Below are 27,912 nucleotides of genomic sequence, written 5' to 3' on the forward strand. Positions count from 1 at the left end.
GGGCGCCCCTTCCGGGACAGCAGTTTGGACAGTCTGTCGTAGAGCAGAGACGTTTGCTAGCCTGGTTTTCTGGGTGAGGAAGCCAAGAGGTAGGAGGCTAAGCAGCTCAGTCAGGGTCAGAAAGCCGGTGGGCTGTGGGGGCTAATCTCTGATGGCTGACTCTGCCGTTATGCTGAAAGGGAACGCTTGCAAGGGTCTCCCCTTGGCCCCACCTGGCGAGGCATTATATACCCAGGCAAAAGTGGACCTCAGGCATGGCCCTGCCCCTGGTGCAGGCAGGCTCCCAGCCCAGCAAGCACCCCATAACTCCCGCCCCTCATCCCTCTATGAAGCTCAGTGAGGTTTTGTGTCTGTGCCCCGGAGCTATGGCTGTATGAAGCTGATGAAGGGTGTAAATCCTTATGCAGACGGTGGTTTATCCAGATTTTCCTGTTTTTGGCTTTTGGGGTCATTCCTGGCTCGCACTCAGAATTACTCTTGGCGGTGCTCTGGGGACCATATGGGATACCCGCCCGCCCTTTGTACTGCCGCTCTGTCCCCTTCCCCAGCCCAGTGAGAAAGGAGGAAACATTTCCTCCCATTGTGCAGGTTTCCACCTGCAAAACTGAGGTCCCTGGGGGGAAGGGTCGTGGGGGGGCGGGGTGCGCAAAGGGGTGCGGGTCGGAGAAGTCCGGATCGTCCCACCGGACTTGCGAGACCTTGTGTCCCGACTTGCGGGACCTTGTGCATTTCGACTGTTGGGCTACACCGCCGCCCGGCCGGCCGCTGATGTTAGTGAGCCGGGGGCAGGCGCGGCCGGCGGACAAAAGGCCGAGGCCGCTGGGGCCATTCCGCCCGAGTCCCCGTAGCGCCCGGGGGCTGGGCCCGGGCTGGGGGGGGGCGGGACTCGCCTCGGCGCTCCCATTGGCTGGAGCTGACGCTCATCCGGGCCCCGCGGCCCGACAATTGGCCGTGGGGGGCGGAGCCCGCGAAGCCCCAATGAATGGGGGAGCCGGAAGCAGGAAGTGAGTTTGCGAAGAGAGCAGCTGCTGCAGGTGAGGCGCGCCGCCCGGGCTTGGGGGTCATAACGTGTCACCCACGGGGAACGGAACGAGGCCTGACCGAATGCAAGATCATTCTCTCTCTGCCCTCCCTCTAGTAGCCCTTCCAGTTTCTGGCGGCTCTGAGGCCAAGGCACGGCCAGGGCAGCCAAGGGTTAACCAACCCCTTTCGGAATCCCGGGAATTGAGCCCTTGGGGCGGAGCGTGGGCAGTGCCCGCGGTTGCGGGAGACCCGCCCGAGTTAGGACAGTGGCTTGGAGCTCCGGGCCTGTGAGGTCCTTGCCCAAGTGGCTCGCACGCCTCGAGACTCAGCCTCCAATATGGAAATTGAGTTTTCTTCCTGCTCTGAGCTGAACTTCCACGCCTCGGCTGCACGCGTGGCGGCGCGGCGGGTGCGTGCTGGAGGCGGGAGGCTGCGGGACGAGAGGGGGACGCATCCCGGCCGCAGCCGGAGAGGAAGGGGAGTGGAGTTCCGTGCACTCTGACCTCGCTTAGAGTGCACGCCCACCTGGTGAGCTTGGAGTCCTCCCTTTCGGCAGAGGCGGAAGTGGAAGCCCAGCCCGGAGAAGTGAAAATGTTTTGAGAGACCCGGGGGCAGAACCCAGATGGTAACCTGGATCTTCCGGCTGGTTTCCGGGTCCTGCCCCCGTGTTCACAGCGGTGGGTGGAAAGGAAGAACCAGCCCATGAATTCCGAAGAGGAGGAAGAGGGGAGGCAGCAAGTGGGCAGGCTGGGAGTCGAGACAGCAGGTGTCTGAAACCTCAGTGGGCTCATGAGGCCACGTGCCTCGCCTCTCTGGGCATCAGTTTCCCCCTCTATAAGTCCAGCTGGTTGGAGTCAGTCCTTAAGGCCACAGTGAGCCCGCCAGTCTAGTTTGCACACTCCTCGGGTTGAGGCGGCACAGCTCCGAGCCTCAGTTATCAAATCTGGTGAATGGGTCTAATGGCATTCCTGGCCTCCTGGGCTCTTAGGGGGCGGATATGAGAGCAGGAAAGTGCCGAGAGTGTGGTCAGTGACGCCTGTGATGGTGATGGTTCTCAGCAGGGCCCATGGCGGACACCCAGTACATCCTGCCCAATGACATCGGCGTGTCTAGCCTGGACTGCCGCGAGGCCTTCCGCCTGCTGTCACCCTCCGAGCGCCTCTATGCCCACCACCTGTCGCGCGCTGCCTGGTACGGAGGCTTGGCGGTGCTGCTGCAGACCTCACCCGAGGCCCCTTACATCTATGCCCTGCTCAGCCGCCTCTTCCGGGCCCAGGACCCCGACGAGCTACGCCAGCACGCCCTGGCGGAGGGCCTCAGCGAGGAGGAGTATCAGGTCAGTCCCCACATGGCTTCTGGGTGCGAGGGATGAGGACGCAGGACGGCAAAACTCTTTCTCTTTGAATTCGACCTCACTGACGTCCCCCGAACTCTCCTCCCCCCTGAACCTCGATCTTTCCGCTTCACTCAGTGCATGAGTCCAGCTGTACATGGACGTGTTGCACCCTGAGGGGTGTCTTAGAGTTAAGGTGGCCTGGGGCCCCCGCTCAGTGGTGGCTGCTGCCCTGCTGACAGGTGGTAATGAGACAGCTCTGGAAATTCAGAGCCTAAGGAAGACCTCCCAGGGAGGAGTTAGAAAGTTGGAGTTCTGGACCAGATCTTCTTCCCTCTTCTCTTTCTCGTGCCTGGGCCGAGCTTTCTGCTCGTGGGCTTCCCAGGCAAACCCACAGTGAATGCTTTCTTGGGGATGGGGTTTGGGCCACACTTGGCGGTGCTCGGGGGGCCATTCCTGGCTCTGGGGTTAGGGATGACTCATGGCGGTGTTTGGTGCCCGTATGTGATGCTGGGGATAGAACTGGCGGTGGCTGCACGGAAGGCAGGCTCTGTAAGCCCTGTGCTGTCTCCCCGACCCATCAGTGCGTTTTTAGTGCACTGCAAACGGCCCAGAGAGAAAGCCAAACGCGTGGGCCGGAGCGATAGTACAGCTGGGAGGGTGTTTGCCTTGCACGCGGCTGACCAGGGTTTGGTCCGAGGCATTCATTATGGTCCCCTGAGCATCACCGAATGTGACCCCCCCCAAAAAAAAACAAAAAACAAGACCCTCCTCCAGTAAAAGAGAAAGAAAACCAAACACATGAAGCGCTGAGTCTCTGCGATCTCCTGGAGTGAGGAGAGTGGAGTGGGCTCAGAGCTTACTGCAGAAGCGCACACAAGTGAGAAACGTGTATCCTCAAGCTCGTGCTGGCCTTGTTCTCGGGAGCCCTGCTCTTTCACTGACTCTTTCACTTCCTCATGCCTTGAGGACTTTTGAGGGGTATATAGAAGCCTATCCTATTCTTTCTATTTTTGTGGGTCACACCCAACCGTGCTCAGGGATTACTCCTGAATCTACGCTCCGGGATCAGTCCTGGTGGTGCTAGGGGGACCATATGGGATGCTGGGGATCAAACCCGGTCGATCACGTGCAAGGCCAATGTCTTAACTGTCAGTCTGTCTGCCTGCACCGCCTCTCCGGTCCCTCCCCCATTCTTTTCTGTTAACTGAAATATCCCAGTTCAGTACTCATTGCTGGGCATTTAGGACATTCCCAGTTCTTCCCACAAACAGTGCCAACCGGCGAGTTCCGTGCACATGTGTGATTAGGGCTGGTTTCTTTTTCTTTCTTTTTTTTTTTTTTTTTTTTTGCTTTTGGGTCACACCTGGCAATGCTCAGGGGTTACTCCTGGCTCTGTGCTCAGGAATTACTCCTGGCGGTGCTCGGGGGACCATATATGGGATGCTGGGAATTGAACCTGGGTCGGCCACGTGCAAGGCAAACGCCCTACCTGCTGTGCTATTGCTCCAACCCCTAGGGTTGGTTTCTTGAGGCAGACTTGTTGGCCAAAGGCTGGTACCTTTATTTACAGTTAATGGATGCTGTTAACTCATCTTCTAAACTTTTTTTTTTACTTTTTGGGTCACACCCAGCGATGCTCAAGGGTTACTCCTGGCTTTGCACTCAGGAATTACTCCTGGCGGTGCTTGGGGGACCATATGGGATGCCGGGGATCGAACCCGGGTCGGCCGCGTGCAGGGCAAACGCCCTACCCGCTGTGCCATTGCTCCAGCCCCCTCATCTTCTAAACTTTTGTCAAGGACATATGAGAACGTGGCCTGTGTTTTCGACATGTGAAATAAAGGGACTGGGTTTCTGATAGCTGTGCCGGGGCAGTTTTCTTTTACCTGCTCTGAGCTGCGAGTAATTTCATCCCATCTCTAAGCCCCAATTTACTCTTTGAAAGAGCTGTTCGCCGGGGAAGGCGTCTTTTCCAGAGGGGTTCTTTTGTTCGCCAGTAGCAGAAACCACTTCAGCTTGGCTCAGATGAGAAAGGAAATCATAATTCCTGCTTGCGAGTCTGGCATGTAAGGAGTTTGGAAGTTGCCAGTTGAAAACAATTCAAACACTAAACAAATTGAACAATTGAAACTCATGTCAGAGCTTCCCTCCTCCTCCCCTGACCCCTGCCCCGTTTCTTTTTTGGTTTCGGGCCACACCTGACGGTGCTCAGGACTTACTCCTGGCAGTGCTTGGGGGACTGGATGTGGTGCCAGGGATGGAACTGGGGTCCATGTGCATGGCCGCCTCCTCGACTGCTGGACTCTTTCCGGTCCTCTTGTTGGAACTGTAAGAGAAGTGAGGTCATAGGAAACACCCCATCCCTCCACATCGGAGGGGCCGAGGAAGGCCACTTATAAAGCCTGGGAGATGCCTCCTTTATACATGGGACTCCAGGCTCTCTTCCCCAGCACTACATGGCCTTAAGCACTGCCAAGAGTGGCCCTACCGCCGCCACCCCCACCCCCTATTATTTATTTATTTATGTAAAATCAGCTTCAGGGCTGGAGTGATAGCACAGTGGGTAGGGCACTTGCCTTGCCTGAGACCTACCTGAGTTTGATCCCCATCATCCCATATGGTCCCCTGAGCACTGCTAGGAGTGATTACCGTGTGTGGAGCCAGGAGTAACCCTTGAGCATCATCAGGTGTGGCCCAAAACACCAAAAATAAATTTTTTTAAAAAGCTGGTTCTTGGGGGCTGGAGCGATAGCACAGCGGGTAGGGCGTTCGCCTTGCACACGGCCGACCCGGGTTCGATCCCCGGCATCCCATATGGTCCCTCAAGCACCGCCAGGAGTAATTCCTGAGTGCAAAGCCGGGAGTGACCCCTGAGCATCGCTGGGTGTGACCCAAAAAGCAAAAAATAAATAAATAAATAAATACATAAATAAATAAAAAAGCTGGTTCTTGGGGCTGGAGCAATAGCACAGCGGGTAGGGCGTTTGCCTTGCATGCGGCCAACCCGGGTTCGATTCCCAGCATCCCATAGGGTCCTCCAAGCACCGCCAGTAATAATTCCTGAGTGCAGAGCCAGGAGTAACCCCTGTGCATTGCTGGGTGTGACTCAAAAAGCGCAAAAAAATAAAAAAAGAGAGAGTAGTTGAATCATGGGCCAGAGCCATAGCACAGCGAGGAGGGCGTTTACCTGGCTTGTGGCAGACCCAGGTTGGATCCCCGGCACCCCATATGGTCCCCTGAGCCTGCCTGGAGTGATCCCTGAGCACCACCAGGTGTGGCCCCATAACGGTAGAAAACAAACAGAAGGAAGTGAATCAGATGCTCGCTGGTGGTCACTGGGTGAGCATCGTGGCAAAGCAGGCGGCCGAGCCACACTCAGGTGTGCGGGAGTCTCAGGACGAGCTAGACCAGGCTCACGCCTTCCACCCAGCAGATATGCATATTTTCATCATCGTGGGGGCCCCGTGACCTGGCGAAGATGTACCCCACCCTCCCGTTCACGGGGGCCGCCATCCACAAGCAGAATGTGTCCTCGTAGGACCACCCAGGCCAGGAAGGCCACGCCTGGGGGCTTCTCTGCCCACAACTCCCCCGCGGCCAGTGGCGACAGCACCGCCCACCAGCGCCTCACGTAGGACATGAGCAATCTCGGTGTTGGCCAGGAAAGCCCTGGTCGCTGAGAGCGAGGAGTTTGAGAAGTCCAAATTGAGGAAGAGAGAAACATCCACTGTCTTTTAAAGAAAATGATGGGACCGGAGGCGCAGGCTGCCCGAGTCACGAGATGGGCACCGCCAATATGCAGTGCGCATGCCCCAAGCACTCGCCTCCTGATGGGCTTCTTCAGCTGTTGAACGTTAGGGGACAAGGTCAGGTCAAGTTAAAATGACTGTGTGGTCCCTTTTCACATCTAAGCCTTGGGAACTACTGACAGTGAAGGGCCCCTGCTTCTCTCTCCGGTCTGGCTGACAGGGGAGGAAATGATCTTACATGTTAGTTTGGGGGAAGAAGAAGCTGGGTGAGATGCGTTGAAGTGTAGTTAATACCAAGTTGGTGCAAGGTTATTGTAGGCAATAAAATATAGTTTAGGGGCTGGAGCAATAGCATAGCAGGTAGGGCGTTTGCCTTGCATGTGGCCAACCCAGGTTCGATTCCCAGCATCCCATATGGTCCCCTGAGCACCGCAGGAGTCATTCCTGAGTGCAGAGCTAGGAGTAACCCCTGAGTATCGCTGGGTGTGACCCAAAAAGGAAAAAAAAAGTTCAGTGCCATTTTTTGGTTGTTCAATGACTTTAATGATCAGAGTGCACAATTAAAATTTTTAATTTACTAGGGCTGGAGTGGTAGTCCAGTGGGTAGGACGTTTGCCTCTCATGCATCTGACCTGGCTTTGTTCTCTGACACCCCATACGGTACCCTGAGCTTTGCTAGGAGTCAACCCTGAGCACTGCCAGGTGTGGCCCAAAAGAATTTTCTTTTTTTCCCCATAGTTTAGGTAACAAGTATAGCGGTATTAAAGTTTCTCATATTGATGTGTGAAGTTACTGCCTGTACCCCCATCCCACTACCACGAAAATGCCCATGGCACTCCTCCACAACTCCGTGTCACCTCTGATACGATCTTTGATCTCTGTGTAATGCACAATTTTTAAATGTGCAAATAAAGCCTTCAAACCTGAAGCAAAAAGAGAAATTGAATCAATAATTAATGACCTTCCCAAACTGAAAAATCAGACCCACTTTACTGGGTGACCTCTACCAAACATTTAGGGCTATTTTACCAATCCACTACAAAGGCTCAGAAGAGAAAAAAGAAAGAAAATGCCTAACTGACTCTTTGAGGCCAATATCACCCTCATGTTAAAACCAAAGGCATCGCAAATAAAGCAAACTACACTCAGGTGTAAAAACCCTCAAGGAAAATATTTGCGAGCCAAATTCAAGAATGTATGAAGAGAATCATACCCCACGACCAAGTCGGATTTCTCCTGAGTCTGCAGGACTAGTTCGGGATCTAAAAATCACCAAATAAAGGGGCTGGAGCGATAGCACAGTGGGTAGGGAGTTACCTTGCATGCGGCCGACCCAGGTTCAATTCCCAGCATCCCATATGGTCCCCCAGCACTGCCAGGAGTAATTCCTGAGTGCAGAGCCAGGAGTAACCTCTGTATACTGCTGGGTGTAATCCAAAAAGCAAAAAAAAAAAAAAAAAAAATCACCAAATATAATCTATCCACAGACTATGGAAGAAAAAACCTCTTGTCTGATCAGTTGATGGAGAACTCTAACAAAACCCAAACCCACTTTTGATTTAAAACAGAGGACTAAAGTGATAGGACTTGCCTGGCACTTGGCTGAATGGGCCAACCCAGGGTCAGTCCCCAGCACTGTAGTGGGTCCGCTGGGCCCTGCCAGGAGGGACCAACAGTAAGAACCGCTGGGTGTGGTCCAGAAATTTTTTTAAAAAGATTTTTTGATTTTTGAGGAAAATGGAAATAGAGGGAACTTGCTCCGTTTTGGAAAAGTATCTACAAAAAGACCTTAGTTACCAGCGTACTTCATCAACACGATGGAAACGGGAAGCTTTCCCAGAGAGGTCAGGCAAAGGCCAGGATGTCCCCTCAGCACGGGTTTTGATTGTTTGGGCCACACCCAGCTGTCCTCGAGGCTTGTCCTGGCTCTGTGCTCTGGGGTCACTCCTGACAGTGCTCAGGGGACCATATGTTGAGCTTGAAATTGAACCCGGGTCATCAGCGTGCAAGGCACACCCCCCACCCACTAGACTGTCACTTGCTCCCCCCCTCAGTGGTTTTTAATGCAATGAGAGGGAAAATAAATGGCTTACAGATTGAGAAGGAAGACATAAAACTGTTCACAGATGTCATGGTTATCCATGTAGAAAATCCAGAAGAACTGACACAAGCATGCCCGGAGGAATAATCAGTTATAGCAAGGGGTGCAAAGTCCAGAGTAATGATAGAAAATCAGTTGCTTTCCTAAGTACCAACAACGAATTTGTGTCGTTTGAAATAAAAAGCACAACACCATGGGTAATAGTGCCCTCCCGAAGGGCCTCAGTGCAGTTTGGAAACCAATAAAATACGGACTAGGTCTAGTTGAGGATAACTACAAAACTGAAGATGCCGGGGTGGAGCGATAGTATAGTACGTAGGGCGTTTGCCTTGCACACGGCCTACTGGTGTTCAATTCCCAGCATCCCGTATGGTCCCCTGAGCACTGCCAGGAGTAATTCCTGAGTGCAGAGTCAGGAGTGACCTCAGTGCATCACTGATGTGTGGATGTGACCCAAAAAGTAAAACAAAACAGCAACAACAACAAAAAACCCAAAAAACTGAAGACACCAAAGAATTAAATAATGAAAAGATTGTCAGGTTTTTCTCACCTGATCTACAGACCGATTGGGACCCCAGTTAAAATTTCAGTGAACTATATTTGCGGATATTGACTAACGAATTCCAAAGTTATATGGAGGGCCAGAGTGATTGTAAAGTGGGTAAGGAAGGCGCTTGCTTTGCAAGTTCGATTCCCACCATCCCATGTGGTCCCTTGAGCACTTCCAGGAGTAATTCCTGAGTGCAGAATCGGGAGTAACCCATGAGCATCGCTGGGTATGGCTCAAAAACAAATTATATAGAGAGACAAGTATAAATTTTAAATAAAAAAACGGTGCGATGGGCACACGTAGATGGGACACTCAGAACTTGAGTGTTCGTGGCTGAGAGCCGCCGCCTCAGGCCAGATGATGGGCGAAGGACCAGGGGAAACAGCAAAACAGGAGTCGGGCCCCAGGCTGGCCGGTAGTCGGTTTATTTCTCTCTCCTCCCCAGCGTAGTCCGATCTCTCCCTTTATGGTGCAGGCACAGTCGTCATTTTGGTTGTAGTCCCGGTCACCACAGTTCCATCGTCCTAGTCTCGTGGACCCCAAAGTCCTCTCCTTCATTGTATCTTATCCCTCGTCTCGATGTAGCCTCCTGGTCCTCTACTTCCAGTCGTCATCGTCCTCTGGTTCTCCTTCTAGTCCCAAAGTCCCCAAAGTCTCAGTTCTCCACGGGGTCAATGTCTCGTCGTCGACCTTCTCCCCCTTAATGTCCAGTTTTCAGCATTTGGTCCCCAGTGTCTGGCTCCAGAGTCTGGTCTTCACGTTCTCCTCAGCATCTTCTCCCAGAGTCTGGTCCCCCAATGTCTTGTCTTCATCTGCTTCTCAGCATCTCCTCCCCAGTTCCCGGCATCTTCGACAGCTCCTTCCCCCTTAGAGCATGGTTATATAGAATCAGGGGTGGGGATGCAAAGGTGGGGTTCAACGTTACCATAACAACAAAGAGAGGTAAAGCCTCTCCTTCAGGAGATTACTCAAGGACAAAATCTCATCTGAGGGTTCAGTACTACAGATTATTAGAATATCCGCCCAAGGGCAGGGTTCCAACCAGGGTGTATTGCTTTCTCCTTTCCCGTCAGCTAGTAATCTATTTAAACAGTCATAGTAAATTTACTTCTTAGAATATTTCTAGTGGACTCTCTTCCTCCAGAATCTTTAAAGGTTCTTCATGTCCACCTTCAAATATAAAGAGACTGGGGCCGGAGCCATCAGACAGCGGGGAGGACGCTTGCCCTGCATGCAGTTGACCTGGGCTCAGTCCCCAGCATCTCATCTGGTCCTCTGAGCCCCACCAGGAGTGATTCCTGTGTACAGAGCCAGGAGTAACCCCTGAGCATCTCTGGGTGTGGTCCAAAACTCCCCCTACTCCCGTTGAAAGAGGAAGACTGTATCACTATATCACTGTCATCCCGTTGCTCATCGATTTGCTATATCGGGCGCCAGTAATGTCTGCATCGTGAGGCTTCTCGTTACTGTTTTTTTCTTTTTTTGCATATCGAATATGCCACGGGGAGCTTGCCAGGCTCTGCTGTGCGGGCAAGATACTCTTGGTAGCTTGCCGGCCTCTCCGAGAGGGGCAGAGGAATCGAACCCCGGTCGGCCGTGTGCAAGGCAAACACCCTACCCGCTGCGCTACCGCCCCGGCCCTCCCCCAACATATCAAAAGAGGAAGACAGTGCTGGCAAACGTGCAGGAACATGCGCTCTTCCCTGCTGGTGTGAAGGCCGTGGACAGCTGCTTAGGCGGAGCCTTGGGCTGATTCCTACAAAACTGAGCCTGCTCTGACCATATGACCCAGTGGTCGATTCCCGGGTTGGCGTTTACCAGCGTGAAGACACGCAGGGAGTGGGAAGTGTATGTCCTTGCAGAAGCCTGAACGTGCACGGATAAATGAGCTGTGGGCAGTTTCCACACTTGGAAGCAATCAAGATATCTTTGGTAAAGCCAAACCAATAAGTAAACCAAGGTTCATCCAAGTGTGGAGTAATATTTGGGGTAACAGTGAACTGAGCCATGCAAAGGAGGAGAGCGCTAACTGCCTGTTAGTGGGACAGACAGACCCCTCTGGGAAGCTTACAGGCTTTGTGAGTCCAAGTTATGTGAGATTCTGGAAAAGGGAAGACTCTGGGGGAAGTGAAAGGTCCGAGGTTGGCAGGCACTGCAGGAAGGACGGCAGACACAGAGGAGTTTTAGGGGTGTCAAAGCTGCTTCTCGATGCAGTGATGTGTCTTACATAAGGGGGGTACATGCCATGATGGGTTTGTCCAAGACCAGGACATGATCAAGGCTCATTCCTTACTGTGATCTTTGGGTGGTAATGTGTCAGTTGGGGCTCATCAATACATATAAACAGGCTGGAGTGATAGCACAGGGGAGGGCGTTTGCCTTGCACATGGCCAACCCGGGTTTGATTCCCAACATCCCATAGGGTCCCCCGAGCACCGCCAGGAGTAATTCCTGAGTGCAGAGTCAGGAGTAACCCCTGTGCATCACTGGGTATGACCCAAAAAGCTAAATACATACATACATACATACATACATAAATATATACATATACATAAACAATGTACCAACTGAAGGGGCATATTGATGATGCAGGGGGGAGGAGGGGAGCTATGCATGGTGAGGCCATGGCCAGGCAGTGCATATGGGACATCTCTGTACTTGCCTCTCAATTTTGCTGTGAATCTAAACTGCTCTGAAAAATGAATAATAAAAAGTCTATTGGAAAACAGACTTATTTGCTCACATAATTGAAAAGTCTGGGGCTCATAAGCCTTCAGGCCTGGCTTGATCCAGGGGCTCAGCGGTCCATGGGGATGCATGCTTCCCCTCTCAATCCTGCTTGCCTTCCTCACTGCAGGAGAGGAGCTGGAGGGGCTTTGGTGGTCCCAAGGATAAAGCAGAAGTTCCCGGGAGGGCTCTTTCTCGGCCCCTGAGCCTGTGCCCGACCCTGGGGAGGAGCGTGGAAGGGAGATGGCCCCTTCTGGGAGGAAGGGGAGGGCCTTTGGGAGCCTTCACCTCTAACCCTCCACACTTCTGGCATCCCTGCCCCCAGCTGGGGAGTGCAGATACTCCGAACTGGACCTTCAGGGTCAGTGGGATTGGCTGAGAGACTGCAGGACATCACGGGACTGTTGGGGGGGGGGGGGTGCCAGGGAGACCTGGGCCCTGGGGCTGGCAGATGGGTCTGTAATCAGCTCTGGGTCCCCCCCCCCATTTTCCAGCCCCACCCGGCCAGGTGGTGTTTGTTGGGGGAGGGCAGACTGTCCGTCTCTGATGACCCCCCCACCCCACACCTCCTTCCCAGGCGTTCCTGGTCTACACCGCAGGCGTGTACTCCAACATGGGAAACTACAAATCCTTTGGCGACACCAAGTTTGTCCCCAACTTGCCCAAGGTGAGTGGCAGGAATTGGGGGGGAAAGGGGGAGGGTAGAGCGTGAAGTGAAGGGAGCCCCAGTGGGGTTGGGGTGCTGTGGGGGCAGAGCAGAACCTCGGAGCCCTGAGCCGCTTATGGCCGACCACATGGGGTGAGCCCCAGCAGGCGGCTTCATCCCGATGCTGCTGGCCCAGTGGATATGGCCAGGCCCCGACAACTGTTCAGTGCTTGGAAAACTAGAGCCTGGGGCTGGAGTGAGAGCACAGCGGGGAGGGAGTTTGTCTTGCACATGGCCGACCGGGGCTCGATTCCCAGCATCCCATATAGTCCCCTGAGCACTGCCAGGAGTCATTCCTGAGTGCAGAGCCAGGAGTAACCCCTGTGCATCGCTGGGTGTGACTCCCCCCCCAAAAAAAAAACCAGAAAAAAAGAAAAACTAGAGCCTGTTTTGACATCCCTAAGGCCAGTGGGGAAGACTGGCCGTGAGGGTCCCTCCCAGGCAGGGGCCCCTGGACCCCTGCGGCTGGCAGGCCTGCGTGGGTCCAGTCAGCGCACAGCTGCAGGAGCAGGTTGGGCCGGGCCCCTGGAGCAGAGGGGCTGGGAGGGGGTGAGGAGCCTGGCGCCAGCCCTGGAGGCTCTAGGGGGCAGGTCTGGGCCGGGTTCAGCAGCCCGGGGCCTCCCTTCCCTGCAGGAGAAGCTGGAACGCGTGATCCTGGGGAGCAAGGCGGCCCAGCAGCACCCAGAGGAAGTCCGGGGCCTCTGGCAGACGTGCGGGGACCTCATGTTCTCCCTGGAGCCGCGGCTCCGGCACCTCGGCCTGGGGAAGGAGGTGAGGCCCGGGGCGCGGCAGGCTGGGGAGGGGGTCCACAGACGCCGAGACCTCTGTGTGCCTCCGTGTTACCATCTGGGAGTGTCCCCCGAGTCTGATGTCTGGGGTTGGGGGGCGGAAACTGAGGCAGGGAGCTGGCAGAGGAAGGGGCCCAGGCTTCCTACTACTGAGTGCCGGGGGGGCACCAGGGGCACTGTAGGGGTCACAGGAAGCTCTGGTAAAGGGGGTGGCCTGGGCAGGGGTCCCCCGCGGTACCCTCAGCAGCTCTCCCCTCCGCCCGGCTCCCCGCAGGGAGTCACCACCTACTTCTCGGGGGACTGCACCCTTGAGGATGCCAAACTGGCTCAAGACTTCTTGGACTCACAGGTTTGGGGGGGCTTGTGCAGGGTGTGGATGGTCCCCCCTCCCCTGGGTGGCAGAGACGCGCGCTTTGGGTGACCTCGAGGGGCAAAAGACTAGAGAGCATAGTAACCTCTGGGCAGTTCTGTCTGTTCCCTTCAAGAAGGTAAATTCCCAGGGGGTGCCAAGTGTTCATGCTGGTTTTGGTTTGGGGCCTCACCCAGCGGCACTCAGGGGTCACTCCTGGCAGGGCTTGGGGTTTCCTGTGTAGTGGCAGGGATCGAACCTGGGTCAGCCGCGTGCAAGGCAAGCACCCGACCCTCTGTGCTTTCGCTCCAGCCCAATGAGCATTTTCTTTTCTGAAAGGGGGGTGGGAGAGGCCGGATAAGTTTGGGGCCCTCTGTCATGCATCAGAGCTCCTAGCACCTGCAGCGGGCTTCACCCACCCCCTGCCCGGCGCCTGGAGGGGTGCCCAGGTGTGGAGGACTCCTGTGTCCTGGTCTTACAGGTCCTGCGGGGCCCCGTGGGCTGGGTCAGTCTCAATGCTGTCAGTGCCCATAGAGAGCTGGCATGGGAGAGGGTGCTCGCCTCGCGTGCCCGAGCCCCGGTCACATCCCCAGCGCTGCACATGGCCCCCGAGCTCTGCCAGGAGTAGCCCCCGAGCTATTCCTTTTTGAGTCACTGGGTATGACTCAAAAGCCTACAAAACGTGGGGCTGGAGCAATAGTACAGCAGGTAGGGCGTTCATTGGCCTGGCATGCGGCCAACCCAGATCCCTGGCATCCCATATAGTCCCCCGAGCACCGCCAGGAATAATTCCTGAGTGCACGAGCCAGGAGTAACTCCTGTGCATCGCCGGGTGTGACCCAAAAAGTAAAAAAAAAGAACATTAATTAAAAATAAAACCCTATAGGGGTCTGGAGCAATAGCACAGCGGGTAGGGCGTTTGCCTTGCACGCGGCCAACCCGGGTTCGATTCCCAGCATCCCATATGGTCCCCTGAGCACCGCCGGGAGTAATTCCTGAATGCACGAGCCAGGAGTAACCCCTGTGCATTGCCGGGTGTGACCCAAAAAGAAAAAAAAAAAGAAAAAAAGAAAACCCTATAAAAGGAATGAGAGCGAGTATCGCAGGGTGGACGGCTGCTGACCCGGGTTCAGTTCTCGGGACCGTACGGTCTCCTGAGACCTGCCAGGAGTGATCCCTGAGCACAGAGCCAGGAGTAAGCCAGAACCCCCAGAAAACCAAAGCCACCCCCCAGTACAGAGAGCCTGCCCGGCCCCTCCCCTCCCGCTTTGCCTCCTTGTTGAACCCTGTCTCTTCCAGAACCTCAGTGCCTACAATACCCGGCTCTTCAAGGAGGTGGGCCAGGACGGGCGGCCCCACTACCAGGTGCGGCTGGCCTCGGCGCTGAGCTCAGGTGAGCGCCTGCCCTGCCCTGGCACCCGGCTGCCGCTATGGGGAGGTTCCCTGGGCACCGGGCACAGCATCGCAGCGGAAATAGAGGGACGGGCACGCAGTTCCTTTGACCTGGGGATGGGGCAGGAGTAGATCATTCCAGAATACTGGCTGGACTTGACTTCCAGGTCCAGTGGCTGAACGTGGCCCTGGAGGGGGCCAGCAGGCCAAGCGGGTATTATCCAGTTTGTCATTCAACCCCGCCCCCACGCTGGGCTTCCCCCCATCCCCTTTTCTTGCTAAGGACCTCAGGGCATCAGATGGGCATGGGGGCTTGTCTCCGGCGGGCAGTGTCCAAGGCCTCTAGTGGGCCCTATTTCCCCTTTTCACCCGCAGGCTTGGAGGTGGTCAGGGGAGGGACCGGCCAGCTGGGGACTAGGGCGGGCTGCGGTCCTGCCGTGGCTGCCTGCCGGGCCTTAGAAACCTGTGCAGTTTCCCCATCCGTAAAGTGGAGGAAATCACCCCCTCCCCACCCCTGTTTGGTGTGAGGCTTAAACAGGCAACACGAGATGGGGTTGGAGAGATCGTGGAGTTGGTGGGCACCTGCCTTGCACATGGGTGATCCAGATTCCATCCCCGGCATCCCATAGAGTCCTCTGAGCCCCACAGGGAGGGATTCCTGAGTGCTGAGCCAGGATTAAGCCCTGAGCGTCACCGGGTGAGGCCCCAACAAACACAAATAAAAGCTATAAAGCAAAATATCCAGAATGCTTTGCACATGGTTTGTTTTTGGGTCACATCCGGCGATGCTCAGTGGTGACTCCTGGCTCTGCACTCAGGAATCACTCTTGGCATTGCTCGGGGGACTCTATGGGATGCTGGGGATCGAACCCAGGTCAGCCGCGTGCAAGGCAAGCGCCCTACCCACTACCCTATCCCTCGGACTCCAGTTTCTATATTCTTTATAGTCCATGTATTTGAAGGTGGGAGATCTCACTAGAGCCCTTGAAGGTTCTAGCAGAAGAGAAGCCTCCCCGGCGTCTCCCCGGGCCGCTTCTGAGCCCCCCTCTTTCCTCAGAGCCCGCTCTGGACTCCGACGTGGCTCCCAAGCTGAAGAGCTACGACTTCCAGGGGAGCCGTTTCCAGGTGACCCGGGGGGACTACGCCCCCATCCTCCAGAAGGTGGTGGATCACCTGGAGAAAGCCAAGGTAGGGCCTGCTGCGGGCTGAAGTGGGGGGGGCCCAGCTGGGAGGAGAGGACGGTGGGGGGTGCCCAGGGGCTGAGTTCCCCCCCCACGCCACCCCCAGGCGTATGCGGCCAACAGCCACCAGGAGCAGATGCTGGCGCAGTACACGGAGAGCTTCATGCAGGGCTCCATCGAGGCCCACAAGAGGGGCTCCCGCTTCTGGATCCAGGACAAAGGCCCCATCGTGGAGAGGTGAGGCAGGGCCTGCCCACCCACCCTCCCCCCTACCGCCCCCCTCCATCTCTGCCCTTCTTCTCCCCCAGTTACATCGGCTTCATCGAGAGCTACCGAGACCCCTTTGGTTCCCGCGGAGAGTTTGAAGGTAACTTCTGGGCGGAGGGAGGTCCGTGGGGAGCCCCCTACCGTCCCTGCCCCTCTCCCCGAGGGCACCGGGACTCAGTGGCACCCTGATCATGGGGGAGGGGAGGGGTCTCTGTCCTCGCTGGTAAAGCTGCAGGGGTATGGTCGCATCCCCTGAGCCCTGAATGTAGACCTGGGGGGCACCCCGATGAGGGGAAAGGAGGGAAGCAGGGCCAACGTCCCCTGCAGGCTTGGCGCTGAGGCCAAGAAGCCGCCCAACGAGGCTGTGTGGACAATAGGTGGGCCTGGGGCAGAGGCACAGCAGGAAGGTGCCTGAAGCCGCCCAGCTCTCGAGGCTCTGAGACATCACCAACACTTGCTTTTTTTGTTCGTTTGTTTTTGAGCCACACCCACTGGTACCCAGGACATACTCCCGGCTCTGCGCTCAGGGATCACTCCTGGCGGGGCTTGGGGGAACCATCTGCGATGTGTCTATGAGTTGCAAGCCTTTCCCCTAGGGGCCACCCCTACCCCCAGCACGCCCCCCCCCCCCCGGTTTATTTCCTCGACCCCCGACTGTCGGACATTGGGTTGCATTTCTGCCTTTCCTATCTCAACTGTCCTGTACTTATGGTCTGGGGGTTGGGCCTGGAGGAGCCTGGGCCCAGACTGAGGCAGTACTGAGCTGGCCCTCGGCCTGGGAGCCCATTTTCTCTCAAGAGCCACTCAGCAGGGGCTGGAGCAATAGCACAGCAGGTAGGGCGTTTGCCTTGCACGCGGCCAATCTGGGTTCGAATCCCAGCATCCCATATGGCCCCCCGAGCACCGCCAGAAGTGATTCCTGAGTGCAGAGCCAGGAGAATCCCCTGAGTATTGCCGGGTGTGACCCTAAAAGCAATATATATATATATATATAGCCAGGACTAACCCCTGTGCATCGCCAGGTGGGACCCAAAAAGCAAAAAAAAAAAAAAAAAAGACATAGCTTTAAAGTAAATTATTCAAAAGACATAAAGAGGGGAGAAAGGCAAAGTTATAATATTCAGTGTCCTAGGAAGGTCTGACCTTACAAATTAGTAGAGTCAGATTAAGGGAAAGCCTCGGATTAACTGTTTTGGGGAAGAGAGTATAGAGAAGTGATTATAGCTAAACAAAGGGATGGAAGAGATTCGGGAACACCTTGATGGGTGAGACTGGGGTAAGCCTAAACTCTGGGGAAAACCGGGACAAGCTACTTATGGCAAGGGGGCAGAGGACAAAGTAATGTCATCCTACAACCTTGTAAATCTTCTTTTTTCTTTTTGGGACACACCCGGCAATGTTCATGGGTTACTCCTGGCTCTGCACTCAGGAATTACTCCTGGCTGTGCTCGGGGTACCATATGGGATGCTGGGAATCGAACCCGGGTCAGCCGCATACAAGGCAAACGCCCTACCCGCTGTGCTATCGCTCCAGCCCAACACCTTGTAAATCTGTACATCCCACTTCCCGTATATTCCACATTAGAATCTATGGAAGCCCACACAATAGCCCAATAAGGTATTTGTTTAGCTTTCATCCAATCATAGCACAGTTCATCTGTAACAGAAAGCGGATGCACTGGGACATGCTGACCCCAGCCCAGTCCACTCAGATTCCTAGCTGCTTGCCGCTGTCACACGGCCTTGCCTGCAAGGCAGCGTTCCCGGCACTTCCTCATGACTCTGGTCAGCCTCCAACACCCTGAACCCGCCAGGCCTGATCGCTGAACACAGGGCCAAGGGGAAGCCCTGAGCACCGCCAGGTGTCGCCCCAAACCCAAAGCAAAGAACCTCTAGTAATTCCATCCCTGACACCCCCAACACAAGTTGAAAACTCAAGAGGAGCAGGAGTTCGGGGCGAGCGTGCTTTTTTCGTGCAGGGCCATGTGGAAAATGTTCTCTAGGCCACAGTTTGTGAGCAGGGCTGGGAAGGCCCTCTCCTCCCTGTCCACCCTCTCCGCAGCCAGGGCGGTGCGGGCAGCTCACGGCACCTCTGCAGAGCCGCTTGCTGTGTGGAAGCCGCCCCAGCCGCGGGGATGGGGCCCCCAGGTACCCCTCTGCCGTGACTCCTGCCAGCACCTCTTAAAACCCGTCCTGGATGGGGCTGGAGCAATAGCACAGCGGGTAGGGCGTTTGCCGTGCAGGCAGCCGACCCGGGTTCGATTCCCAGCATCCCATATGGTCCCCTGAGCACCACCAGGGGTAATTCCTGAGTGCAGAGCCAGGAGTGACCCCTGTGCATCGCCGGGTGTGACCCAAAAAGCAAAAAAAAAAAAAAAAAAAACAACCCATCCTGTGAACCTCTGTCCCCCTCACAGTGGGCTCGAGGAAGGTGGGTCGGGTCTGAGGGGCCTGAGGAGGTGTGGGGGTCCGGGCACCTGCCCACCCGCGCCCCCACTCCTGCCCGCAGGCTTCGTGGCCATGGTGAACAAGGCCATGAGCGCCAAGTTCGCGTGCCTGGTGGCAAGCGCGGAGCAGCTGCTCACGGAGCTGCCCTGGCCCCCGGCCTTCGAGAAGGACAAGTTCCTCACCCCCGACTTCACCTCCCTGGACGTGCTGACCTTTGCGGGTTCCGGCATCCCGGCCGGCATCAACATCCCCAACTGTGAGCGCCCCGCCCAGGCCCCCCGAAGCCCGTCCGCCCCGGCTCTGTGCCCTTGGCCCGCCCCTGACCCTGCCCTTCGCCCCACCCTGCCCCAGACGATGACCTCCGGCAGACGGAAGGCTTCAAGAACGTGTCACTGGGCAACGTGCTGGCCGTGGCCTACGCCACCAAGCGGGAGAAGCTGACCTTCCTGGAGGAGGAGGACAAGGTGGATGGGCGGTGACGCTGGCACCGCGGGCTCCCTGGAATGGGGGGGTGGCCTGTGTCCAGGCAGGCGACGCCAGCACCGGGGACTCCCTGGGATGGGGGGGTGGCCTGTGTCTAGGCGGGCCGGTGTCCACCCCTTTGCGTCCCCACACGTGGCCCTTTTTGCCGGGGGTGGCCAGTGACCCGGGGTCTCTGCTGGGCGTGGCAGGACCTGTACATCCGCTGGAAGGGACCCTCCTTCGACGTGCAGGTGGGGCTGCACGAGCTGCTGGGCCACGGCAGCGGGAAGCTCTTCGTGCAGGTCAGTGGCCGGCAGGTACCGGGGCGGCGGTTGGTCCCTTGGTCACGGGTGACCCAGTCCTACCCCGTCCCCGACCGCACCCTGGTGTCCTTCGAGCTCCATGGATAGAATTGGGGGGGACACAGAACAGGCTCACCAAGTCTCCTGAACAGGATATGTATGGCCCACCCCCCTACTCCAAGGTGGAACTGAGCCTCCCACCCTGGCCCGGGCCTGCGGGGCCTGGGGGGGCGGGGTCAGCCTCTGGCCGCCCGCCGGCCCTTCCTGCTGCGGCGTTTCCCCGGGGCAGCCCTGTTCCCTGGTCACCTTCTTCCCCGCAGGATGAGAAGGGAGCTTTCAACTTTGACCCGGAGACAGTCATCAACCCAGAGACCGGCGAGCAGGTGAGGGGGCTGGGCCAGGGCGCCCGGGGGTGCAGGGGTCGCCGCCCCTAAGCCTGCTCGCCCCGCAGATCCAGAGCTGGTACCGGAGCGGGGAGACGTGGGACAGCAGGTTCAGCACCATCGCGTCCAGCTACGAGGAGTGCCGGGCCGAGAGCGTGGGGCTCTACCTCTGCCTCCACCCCCGCGTGCTGGAGTAGGTCCCGCCGGGGCCAGGGGCCGGGGGGTGGGGTGGGGCAGGGGTGACGCAGCTGCCCTCACTGACCCCTGCCCCCTCCGCCCCAGGATCTTCGGCTTCCAGGGCGCCGATGCCGAGGACGTCATCTACGTCAACTGGCTGAACATGGTTCGGGCCGGGCTCCTCGCCCTGGAGTTCTACACCCCCGAGGCCTCCAACTGGAGGCAGGTGGGTGCCTGCCACGGGGCAGGGGACCCTGATCTGGGCGCAGGAAAGGGGACATCTGGCCGAGGGACACGTGGACCCCTCTCTGGGGAGGGCCGCCCGCCACTGTGGCGGCTTGGCGGCTCTGCCCGTGAAGTGGGGGTAGGGTCTCTGTCCGTCTGCTTTGGGGGTTCCTTACACCCCTGACCGATGGTGTTTAGGGGGCCAGGCAGCTGCAGAGCAGGGACCCTGCACCCTTGAGCTGATTTCACAGCACCCCCTTACTGCCCAGCCTGACTTTCCCGTCCCTGTCACCGAGGCGACGTGTGCGGCCGTCCGTGCCCACCCGCCCGGGCGCTGCACAAGAGTTGGCCGTGTTGCTTCAGGATCACCCAGGCCGGGAGGCGGGCACTATTGTTCGCCTCGTGCTAGGTCTGAGGGGACGGGCGCCAAGAGGCTAAGTGACTCGTCGGTCAGTCACCTCCAGTGCCACCAGGCGGGGCTGCTCCGGGACGGGTGGGCTGGAACCCGCACAAACCACAGAAGGGTCTGGAAAGTCAGACTGACGTGAGGCGGTTGCACATGGGAGGTCCTGGTTCCGCCTCCAGCACTCTGGGGTCCCCAGAGCCCCCCTGGGAGTGACCCCGAGCAGAGAGCTGGAAGTTGCTGGGAGTCAGGAGACTCGTGCCCTTGCTCCCCCTTCCCTGCTGTGTGACCCCGACTGAGTCACTTCACCTCTCTGAGCCGGCCCATCCTCCATACATGGGGGTGGCCAAGGGCTCATGGGGCTCCAGCCCTGCCTGGAATGCCTGCCAGGGCAGCCGCCCGCCAGGAGGGAAGAAGCGGGCGTGGAAGGGTGACCTGGGTCGCCTCACGTGCCGCCTCGCTCCCCACAGGCCCACATGCAGGCCCGGTTTGTGATCCTGAGAGTCTTGCTGGAGGCCGGCGAGGGGCTCGTTACTGTCACTCCCACCACAGGCTCTGACGGGCGCCCAGACGCCCGGGTCCGCCTCGACCGCAGTAAGATCCGGTCTGTGGGCAAACCCGCCCTGGAACGGTTCCTCCGGAGGCTGCAGGTGAGAGCAGGTGGCCACGGTGTGGGTCCCCCCGGGCCCCCAGTCTCCTCACCCCTGTGCATGTGGGTGGAGAGGGTTTAGTCGGGCCATATGCAGCAGTGCTCAGGGATCACTCTGGCAGTGCTCAGGGGACCATCTAGGGTGTTTGGGATCAAGCTCAGGTTGGTGTCGTGCAGGGCAAGCACCCTACCTCCTGCTGTGCTGTCACCCCAGCCCCTGCCTGCCTCTGGCACGGCCTCTTGGCCTCCCCATCATCTGTCCATCAGCCATCCACTCGTCCATCCACGCACACATCCTTCTCTCCAGCCGGCGTCCATCCCTTCGCCCACCCACTCTCCATCCATCCAGTGAGTCTGTACATCAGACCCAGAGAGGAAGTGGAGCCATTTCATATGTTGTATGTTGGGGGAGGGGGGGCGGGTGGATGGACAGGTGAACCAGGTCATTTCACATCACGACCAGAGCTGGACAGAGAGATCGGGTGTTGCGAGAATAGCGGGGAGAGGCACTCGGAGCCCCCTTGTCTGGGGGATCAGGCGGGGAGAGGCACTCAGAGCCCCCTTGTCTGGGGGATCGGGGAGGGCGTCTGGGTCCCAAGGAGGAGACGGCGGTGAGAAGATCCGAGGGCGGGGGCCGCAGAAGACACACGCCCTGCCTGAGGACTGGGAGGAGCTGGCAGGTGGAGAGACAGGAGCCCTGGAGAAGGGCAGGGCAGGGGTCGGCTCGGCCCTGGTGTTGTGCAGCGCTAGGGCTGCTCTCCTGCTAGGTAACCTGGCCACACTTAGCCTCGCTGGCCTGTGTTTTGCATCTGTCTGTGGGGCGAGGAGGAAGGGGCGAACAGAATGCCGTGCTGACGAGCCAGGGCTGCACAGCACACGGGCCGTCCTGCACCCGGGCACGTGAGAAGGGCAGGTCCTCAGGCTCTGGCCCAGCCCTGCTGATCCTGGTTTTCCGAGAGCGGGGCCGGGGTCTGCAGGCCGCTGTCCCGTAGGATTACGCCGGGGCTAAGAGCAGGGCTGGGGACGTGGCTTGGGGTGCAGCTGTTGCCCCGCACACATCCCCAGCAGTCCCAAACCCCAACGGGTGCGACAGCACAGCGGGAGGATGCTTGCCCTGCACACGGCTGACCTGGGTTCCATCCCCAGGGTCCCATGTGGTCTCCTGAGCCCACAGGAATGATTCCTAAGTGCATTAATCTCTCTCTCTCTCACTCTCCCCCTCCACACCTCAAAAATCCTCCAAATAACATCTATTTATTCACCACTTGTCAAAAAAAGAAAGAAAGAAAACCACACTTGTAGATAGTACAGGTAGGGCACTAGCCTTGCATGCCACCGACCCAGATTTGATCCCCGCTTCCCATATAGTCCCCCAAGCACGCCGGGAGTGATCCCTGGATGCAGAACTAGGAGTAAGGCCCAAGACACTTTTTCATGAAAGATGGGTGTTTGGGGGCCAGAGAAATACTCCAGAGGGAAGGCATTTGCTTTGTGGGTGGCAGACTCCTTTTGGGACCCTGGCACCTTCCCTGTCTGGCCCCTCAAGGCAAGAGTGATCCCTGAGCACAGACCCTCAAGACTTCCAGGCCCCAGACCCCCCAAAAGAAAATAAGGGATAGGTGTTGGGCCATTCAAGTTAGAAGTCTGAATCCACCAGAGGCAACATGCCTTGGGTCACGTTGCAGCCAGCGGGGGCCAGAACTGGGATAGGGCATTTGTGGCACTACCAGAGCCATCTGAAACCGAGTCTAGAATTTAGCAGATGGCAGCGCACTGTCGATGTAAGCCATCTGCCGCTGAGGAAGCTGGCCGGGGCAGGGGGAGGGCAATGGGAGGCGTGGACCCCAAATTAGCCCCAGACACTCTAACCCCAGGAGGCAGGGCGACCAGACCCTCACCGAGGTGGAGCTGGCGCAGCACGCCCGGTGTAGACACCGAGCCAGCCTGTGGGAGGATCACGCCACAGCGTGCCCTGAGCACGGCGTCCCCCACACCCTGGTGCTGGAGGCACTGCAGTGACAAGGCTGTGGGAGACAGGGGTGAAGGCGTGTCTGTGGGCTTACCTCCTGGGCCGTAGTCTTCGCTCTTGGCGGGGCGCAGTGATCCGTCCGCGCTTCTGGCCTCTGGGAAGGCCTGGACTCAGTGACTTAGCCCATTCCCATGTGGCCACCACTGGTTTGGGCCCCGAGGCCGGGTTTGCATTCAGCCTGCAGGTGGTGCTGAGGATCGAACTCACGGCCTCACTCACGTTCACAGGGAGCAGCTCCCCCACTGGGCTGGCCCCAAGCCCCCTGCGCAGCCCCCTGGGACCCTCCCGAAGGCTAAACTTTCAGTCTCTTTAATGTGTGTGCAGCAACTTCCGGTTTAGTAGCCCTGGGGGACTGAGACTCGGGGAGAGGATTCTCCCTGTCTGGCCCCTGGGAGTTGCAGGCTGGTCTGTTTTTTCCAAAGTGAGAGCAAAATTATCCTTAGGAGCCCTGAGTCCAAGCTGGCGGCCTTGCCCAGTGCCTCCTGCAAGTCAGCAGAATCAGCAAGGCCCCACCCACACACCCTAAACGGGGCAAAGCCAAATGGAAATTCTAGAAATAAGCTGTGTGGTCACTGGACCCGAGCTCAGGCACATCGGCCAGGTGTCACAGCCAGTGACCGAAGAGTCTAGAATGTGAAACGCAGACAAGAAATCTGAGAGCAGCAGAGATAGGAGCGAGTCTGAGAAGGTCTGACAGCCGTCACCCGGGGAGAGGAGGAAAGGGAGGACTGTTAGAAGATAATGGCCGAGAATATTCTCGAGCTGACAGGAGTTTCAGGTTTATGAGTCCAGGACAGGCTCTAAGGCATTTTCTTTTCAGGAAGTTCAAGAAATCCCAAGAATGGCCAGGAAGGCTTTTCTCCAGAAACACCATGGATAAGGCAGAGCAAATAAAGATGTGGAGAGATGCTAATAGCATAATAGCAGCGGAGTGTAGAGCAGAGGGAAGGGAAGGAGCCGTGGCCAGCTGGGAGCTACTGTGGGCACAGGGGTGGGCAGAGGGCAGAGGGCATCAGGTATCATCAACCACCTCCGGGGCTTTAGGGAGTTGGAGCATCCTGAAACAAACCATTCAGACCTCTGTTTGTTTGGGGGCCACACCCAGTGGTGCTCAGGGTTTACTCCTGGCTCTGCTCTCAGGGACCTCTCCTGGTGAGCTGGGGGGTCCCTATGGGTGCTAGGGATCCAACCCAGGTTAGCTGCATGCAAGGCAAGTGCCTTATCCACTGTACTCTCTCTCCAGCCCCAACGACTCAGATTTTTTTTTTTTTTTTTTTTTGCTTTTTGGGTTCTACCCAGCGGTGTTCAGGGGCTACTCCTGGCTCTGCACTCAGGAATTACCCCTGGCGGTTCTCAGGGGACCATATGGGATGCTGGGAATTGAACCTGGGTCGGCCTCGTGTAAGGCAAACGCCCTACCTGCTGTGCTATTGCTCCAGCCCCAACAACGATTCAGATATGATGGTTAACAATCCCTTTGTGTTGGGCCAGAGTGATAGTACAACAGGGTAGGGCATTTGCCTTGCATGTGGCCAACCTGGGTTTGATCCCCAGCATCCTGTATGGTCCCCTGAGCACTTCCAGGCTTCCAGGAGTGATTCCTGAGTGCAGAGCCAGGAGTAACTCCTGAGTATCACTGAGTGTGACCCAAAAAGAAAAAAACAAAACAAAACCCACTTTGTGGAGGAATTTCTGCAGGCTGGCATTGAAGAAAGATGAACTGAGTTGCAGGGAAGGTTTGTTAGGCACCCCTACTTAAAAGAAAAAAAAAGAAGGATCACTGTTAATAGTCACTGAACTTTTTACCGAAATAAAAGTGTTCAGTTTGTGGGGCTGAAAAAGATCAGTAGGGCTGGGAGGCAGCTCAGTGCGCTGGGCTCAGGCTTTGCATGCAGGAGACCCGGGTGTGAGCCCTGGCACCTCCTGGTCTTCCAGGCACTGCTGGAAGGACCCCTGCCCGCACCTCTCCCCCTCCTGCCCCAACAAGCACCATCCAGTATGGCCTAAAACCAGAATAAAACAAATTGAAAATGTTAAAAAACAAAACCAGGGGCTGGAGCGAAAGTCCAGCAGGTAGAGCATTTGCCTGGCCAAAGGCTGACCCAGGTTTGAATCGTGACATCCCGTATGGCCTTCCAAGCACTGTCAGGAGTAACCCCTGAGCATCACTGGGTGAGGACGCCTCCGAAAAGAAAAAGAAGCAGCAGAACTGAGTGAGAACATCACTTCATGTGGACGAGCCGTTTCCCCCCCCCCCCCCGCCCCCCGCAACCCTGGGCACCAGCGGGGCTCATGCAGCCTCTGAGCCCTCGTCCCACCCCCCCACAGGTGCTGAAGTCCACGGGGGATGTGGCCGGAGGCCGGGCCCTGTACGAGGGGTACTCAGCGGTCACCGACACGCCACCCGAGTGCTTCCTGACCCTCAGGGACACGGTGCTACTCCGCAAAGAATCCCGGAAGCTCATCGTGCAGCCCAACACGCGCCTGGAAGGTGAGACCTCGAGCCCCGGCCTTCTGGGGGCCAGCCTGGAGCACGGGGCAGCCCCTACTGCAGTCGCCCCCCCCGGGAACTTCAAGACCACCAGCACCTCCCACGTGCAGTGACAATGGGCTGTGAGGGGGTCTCAGGGCAGGGTCTGGGGGGCTGACAGCAGACTGGCAGAGTCCTGGCAGTGCCTGGGGGTCCAAGGGTTCCCCTAGAGGAGCCTGTGAGGTGCTGGGACCCCAACATCACTGTGGGGGTCCCTCTCCTTTTTGGAATGACAATTCCATTTCCATACACCCCAACTTTGTCAGTGCTGGCTTTGTGCCTCTTGGGGTCTGGCCCCTCAACTCCCCCCCCCCCCCCCCGTGGCCCAGAGATTGCCTTTCTGGGCCTTGAGGGCCTTCATTCCTGAGGCCCGTGTGGATGTGGGGTGACACCGCTGGGAACCCCGCATCAGACACTTCCTTCCAGCACCCTTGAAATCAGGAGGTATGGGGCTGGAGCGGTAGCACAGCGGGTAGGGCGTTTGCCTTGCACGTAGCTGACCCGGGTTTGATCCCTGGTATCCCATATGGTTCCCCGAGCACCACCAGGAGTAATTCCTGAGTGCAGAGCCAGGAGTAACCCCTGTGCATCGCCAGGTGTGACCCAAAAAGGAAATAAATAAATAAATAAATAAATAAATAAATAAATACATAAATAAATAAATAAATAAGGAGGTAGGGCCCTCTGGCCCGTTCTACAGATGAGGAAACCAAGGCACCGGAGTCTCTGGCCCAAGACTTATTATTTTTCCTGGAAGGAGCAGGAGTCCCACCAAGGGCCTTCGTGCCATGCTGCCACTCCACAGGCAGGTGTGAGGGCTCAGGGCAAAAATGAGCCACTGCGGAGAACGCCCTGTCTGCTCTGACCAGCCCATGGGGGCTTCTGTGAGATTTGGCCTCCCTGGCGCTTCTCCCCTCGTCAGGCCTCCCCTTAGCTCCTCTGTCAGCTGACCCTTATCACTGGGGACCCTATTAAAGTGGCGCCTTGTGGGAAAGGCTGGCCCTCAGCCACTCTCTTCCTCACCAGCTTCATTTTCTCTGTACTCATCACCCTGCCCTTCCCCTACCGGGTCTCCATGACGACAAGGGCCGCCTCCCAGCACCTACCTGGGGCCCAGAGCTGCCCTGCCCGGGCATCAGTGGGTGATGCTGGCACATGGCCGGTGCCCGTCGCCTGCCCTGGACTGTGGGCAGTATGGGTTTAGAAAGGCGGCCGGCGATGATGGCACAGGTGCCGATGGCAGCTGTGACCATCGGCCAGTTGATGGATTATTGATCGCTGATAAGGGTGAGTCTGTTTCCACACTAAGGCCCATCCTGAGGCTGTTTCCTCTCGTCTCCTGTCCAGGCTCAGAGGTGCAGCTGCTTGAGTACGAGGCATCGGCCGCCGGCCTCATCCGGTCCTTCTCCGAGCGCTTCCTGGAGGACGGGTTGGAGCTGGAGGAAATCCTCACCCGTCTGGCTGCAGCCGATGCCCACTTCTGGCAGAGCTCCCCGGCCCCCTCCAGCCAGGCCTGAGGTCTGTGCGGTGTCTCCAGACTCCACCAGACCAAGGCTGCCAGTGGCACCCTGGTGGGTGTGTTTGGGCGCTGCAGGGGACGGAAGCTCAGACTTGGTGCTACCTCAGCTAGGGGCGGTGACACAGACCCTCCCGTCCGTCAGCACTTTGCTCTTGCCGAGCGCGTCCCCTGTGCTGGCTCATCTGATCCGGGTGCCCTGTGGCGCGGGCTAGGCCAGGCTCCTGTCCTGTCCCGCAGATGCAGAGCCCGAGGCTGAGAAGCCGGGCGCAGATCCGTAGCGTCGGGCGCTTCTCCCAGCCCAGGGCTCCTGTCTGACTTTTATAATCAGAAGAATAAATATGATCCACTACTACTGTGTTTGCCATCTGTCTGATTCCTCCTGCATCTGCTTCCTGCAGGGGGATGGGGATGGGGGTCATGTTCAGGCTTCCTTCCACCATTAATCGGTCCCCCTATTAGCAGGTACAGAGGCACAGAGATACATATTGCCCTGATTGTGCAGTATGCCTAAAACTTTTCTGGAATTTCAAGTATTCCAGAGCCTCAAAACTGGAAACCCTCAACTTGGGTCGGAAATCTAGGATTGATGGGGCCTAAGCAATAGTACAGTGGGTAA

The 27,912-nt window shown here is 57.3% G+C and overlaps 1 protein-coding gene across 3 annotated transcripts; it reads left to right on the forward strand.

The window, feature by feature from the left end:
* Positions 1 to 966: 966 nt before the first annotated feature.
* On the forward strand, positions 967 to 27,646 carry DPP3 (dipeptidyl peptidase 3). 3 transcript variants are annotated; one of them, XM_055143174.1, is made up of 18 exons: positions 967 to 1,034; positions 2,082 to 2,359; positions 12,064 to 12,153; positions 12,826 to 12,963; positions 13,255 to 13,329; positions 14,629 to 14,722; positions 15,779 to 15,909; positions 16,009 to 16,139; positions 16,211 to 16,269; positions 18,679 to 18,873; positions 18,969 to 19,081; positions 19,289 to 19,381; positions 19,702 to 19,764; positions 19,833 to 19,957; positions 20,047 to 20,167; positions 21,040 to 21,219; positions 25,576 to 25,738; positions 27,125 to 27,646. In XM_055143174.1, exons 1-18 carry the CDS (start codon positions 983 to 985, stop codon positions 27,292 to 27,294), a joined length of 2,271 nt encoding a protein of 756 aa, XP_054999149.1. In that variant the 5' UTR covers positions 967 to 982; the 3' UTR covers positions 27,295 to 27,646. The 3 variants fall into 3 exon arrangements, with proteins under 3 accessions (XP_054999149.1, XP_054999150.1, XP_004618501.2); XM_004618444.2 differs by having other exon boundaries at positions 997 to 1,034; positions 2,085 to 2,359; XM_055143175.1 differs by lacking the exon at positions 13,255 to 13,329.
* Positions 27,647 to 27,912: the final 266 nt, after the last annotated feature.

Source organism: Sorex araneus, chromosome 6, assembly GCF_027595985.1.
Source record: "Sorex araneus isolate mSorAra2 chromosome 6, mSorAra2.pri, whole genome shotgun sequence".
Taxonomy (NCBI): domain Eukaryota; kingdom Metazoa; phylum Chordata; class Mammalia; order Eulipotyphla; family Soricidae; genus Sorex; species Sorex araneus.

Coding starts and splice junctions, on each gene's coding strand:
- DPP3 (XM_055143174.1), top strand. CDS start 983: ATGGGGGAGCCGGAAGCAGGAAGTGAGTTTGCGAAGAGAGCAGCTGCT. Junction 16,140..16,210: donor AAAGGCCCCATCGTGGAGAG/GTGAGGCAGGGC, acceptor CTTCTCCCCCAG/TTACATCGGCTTCATCGAGA. Junction 25,739..27,124: donor GCCCAACACGCGCCTGGAAG/GTGAGACCTCGA, acceptor TCTCCTGTCCAG/GCTCAGAGGTGCAGCTGCTT.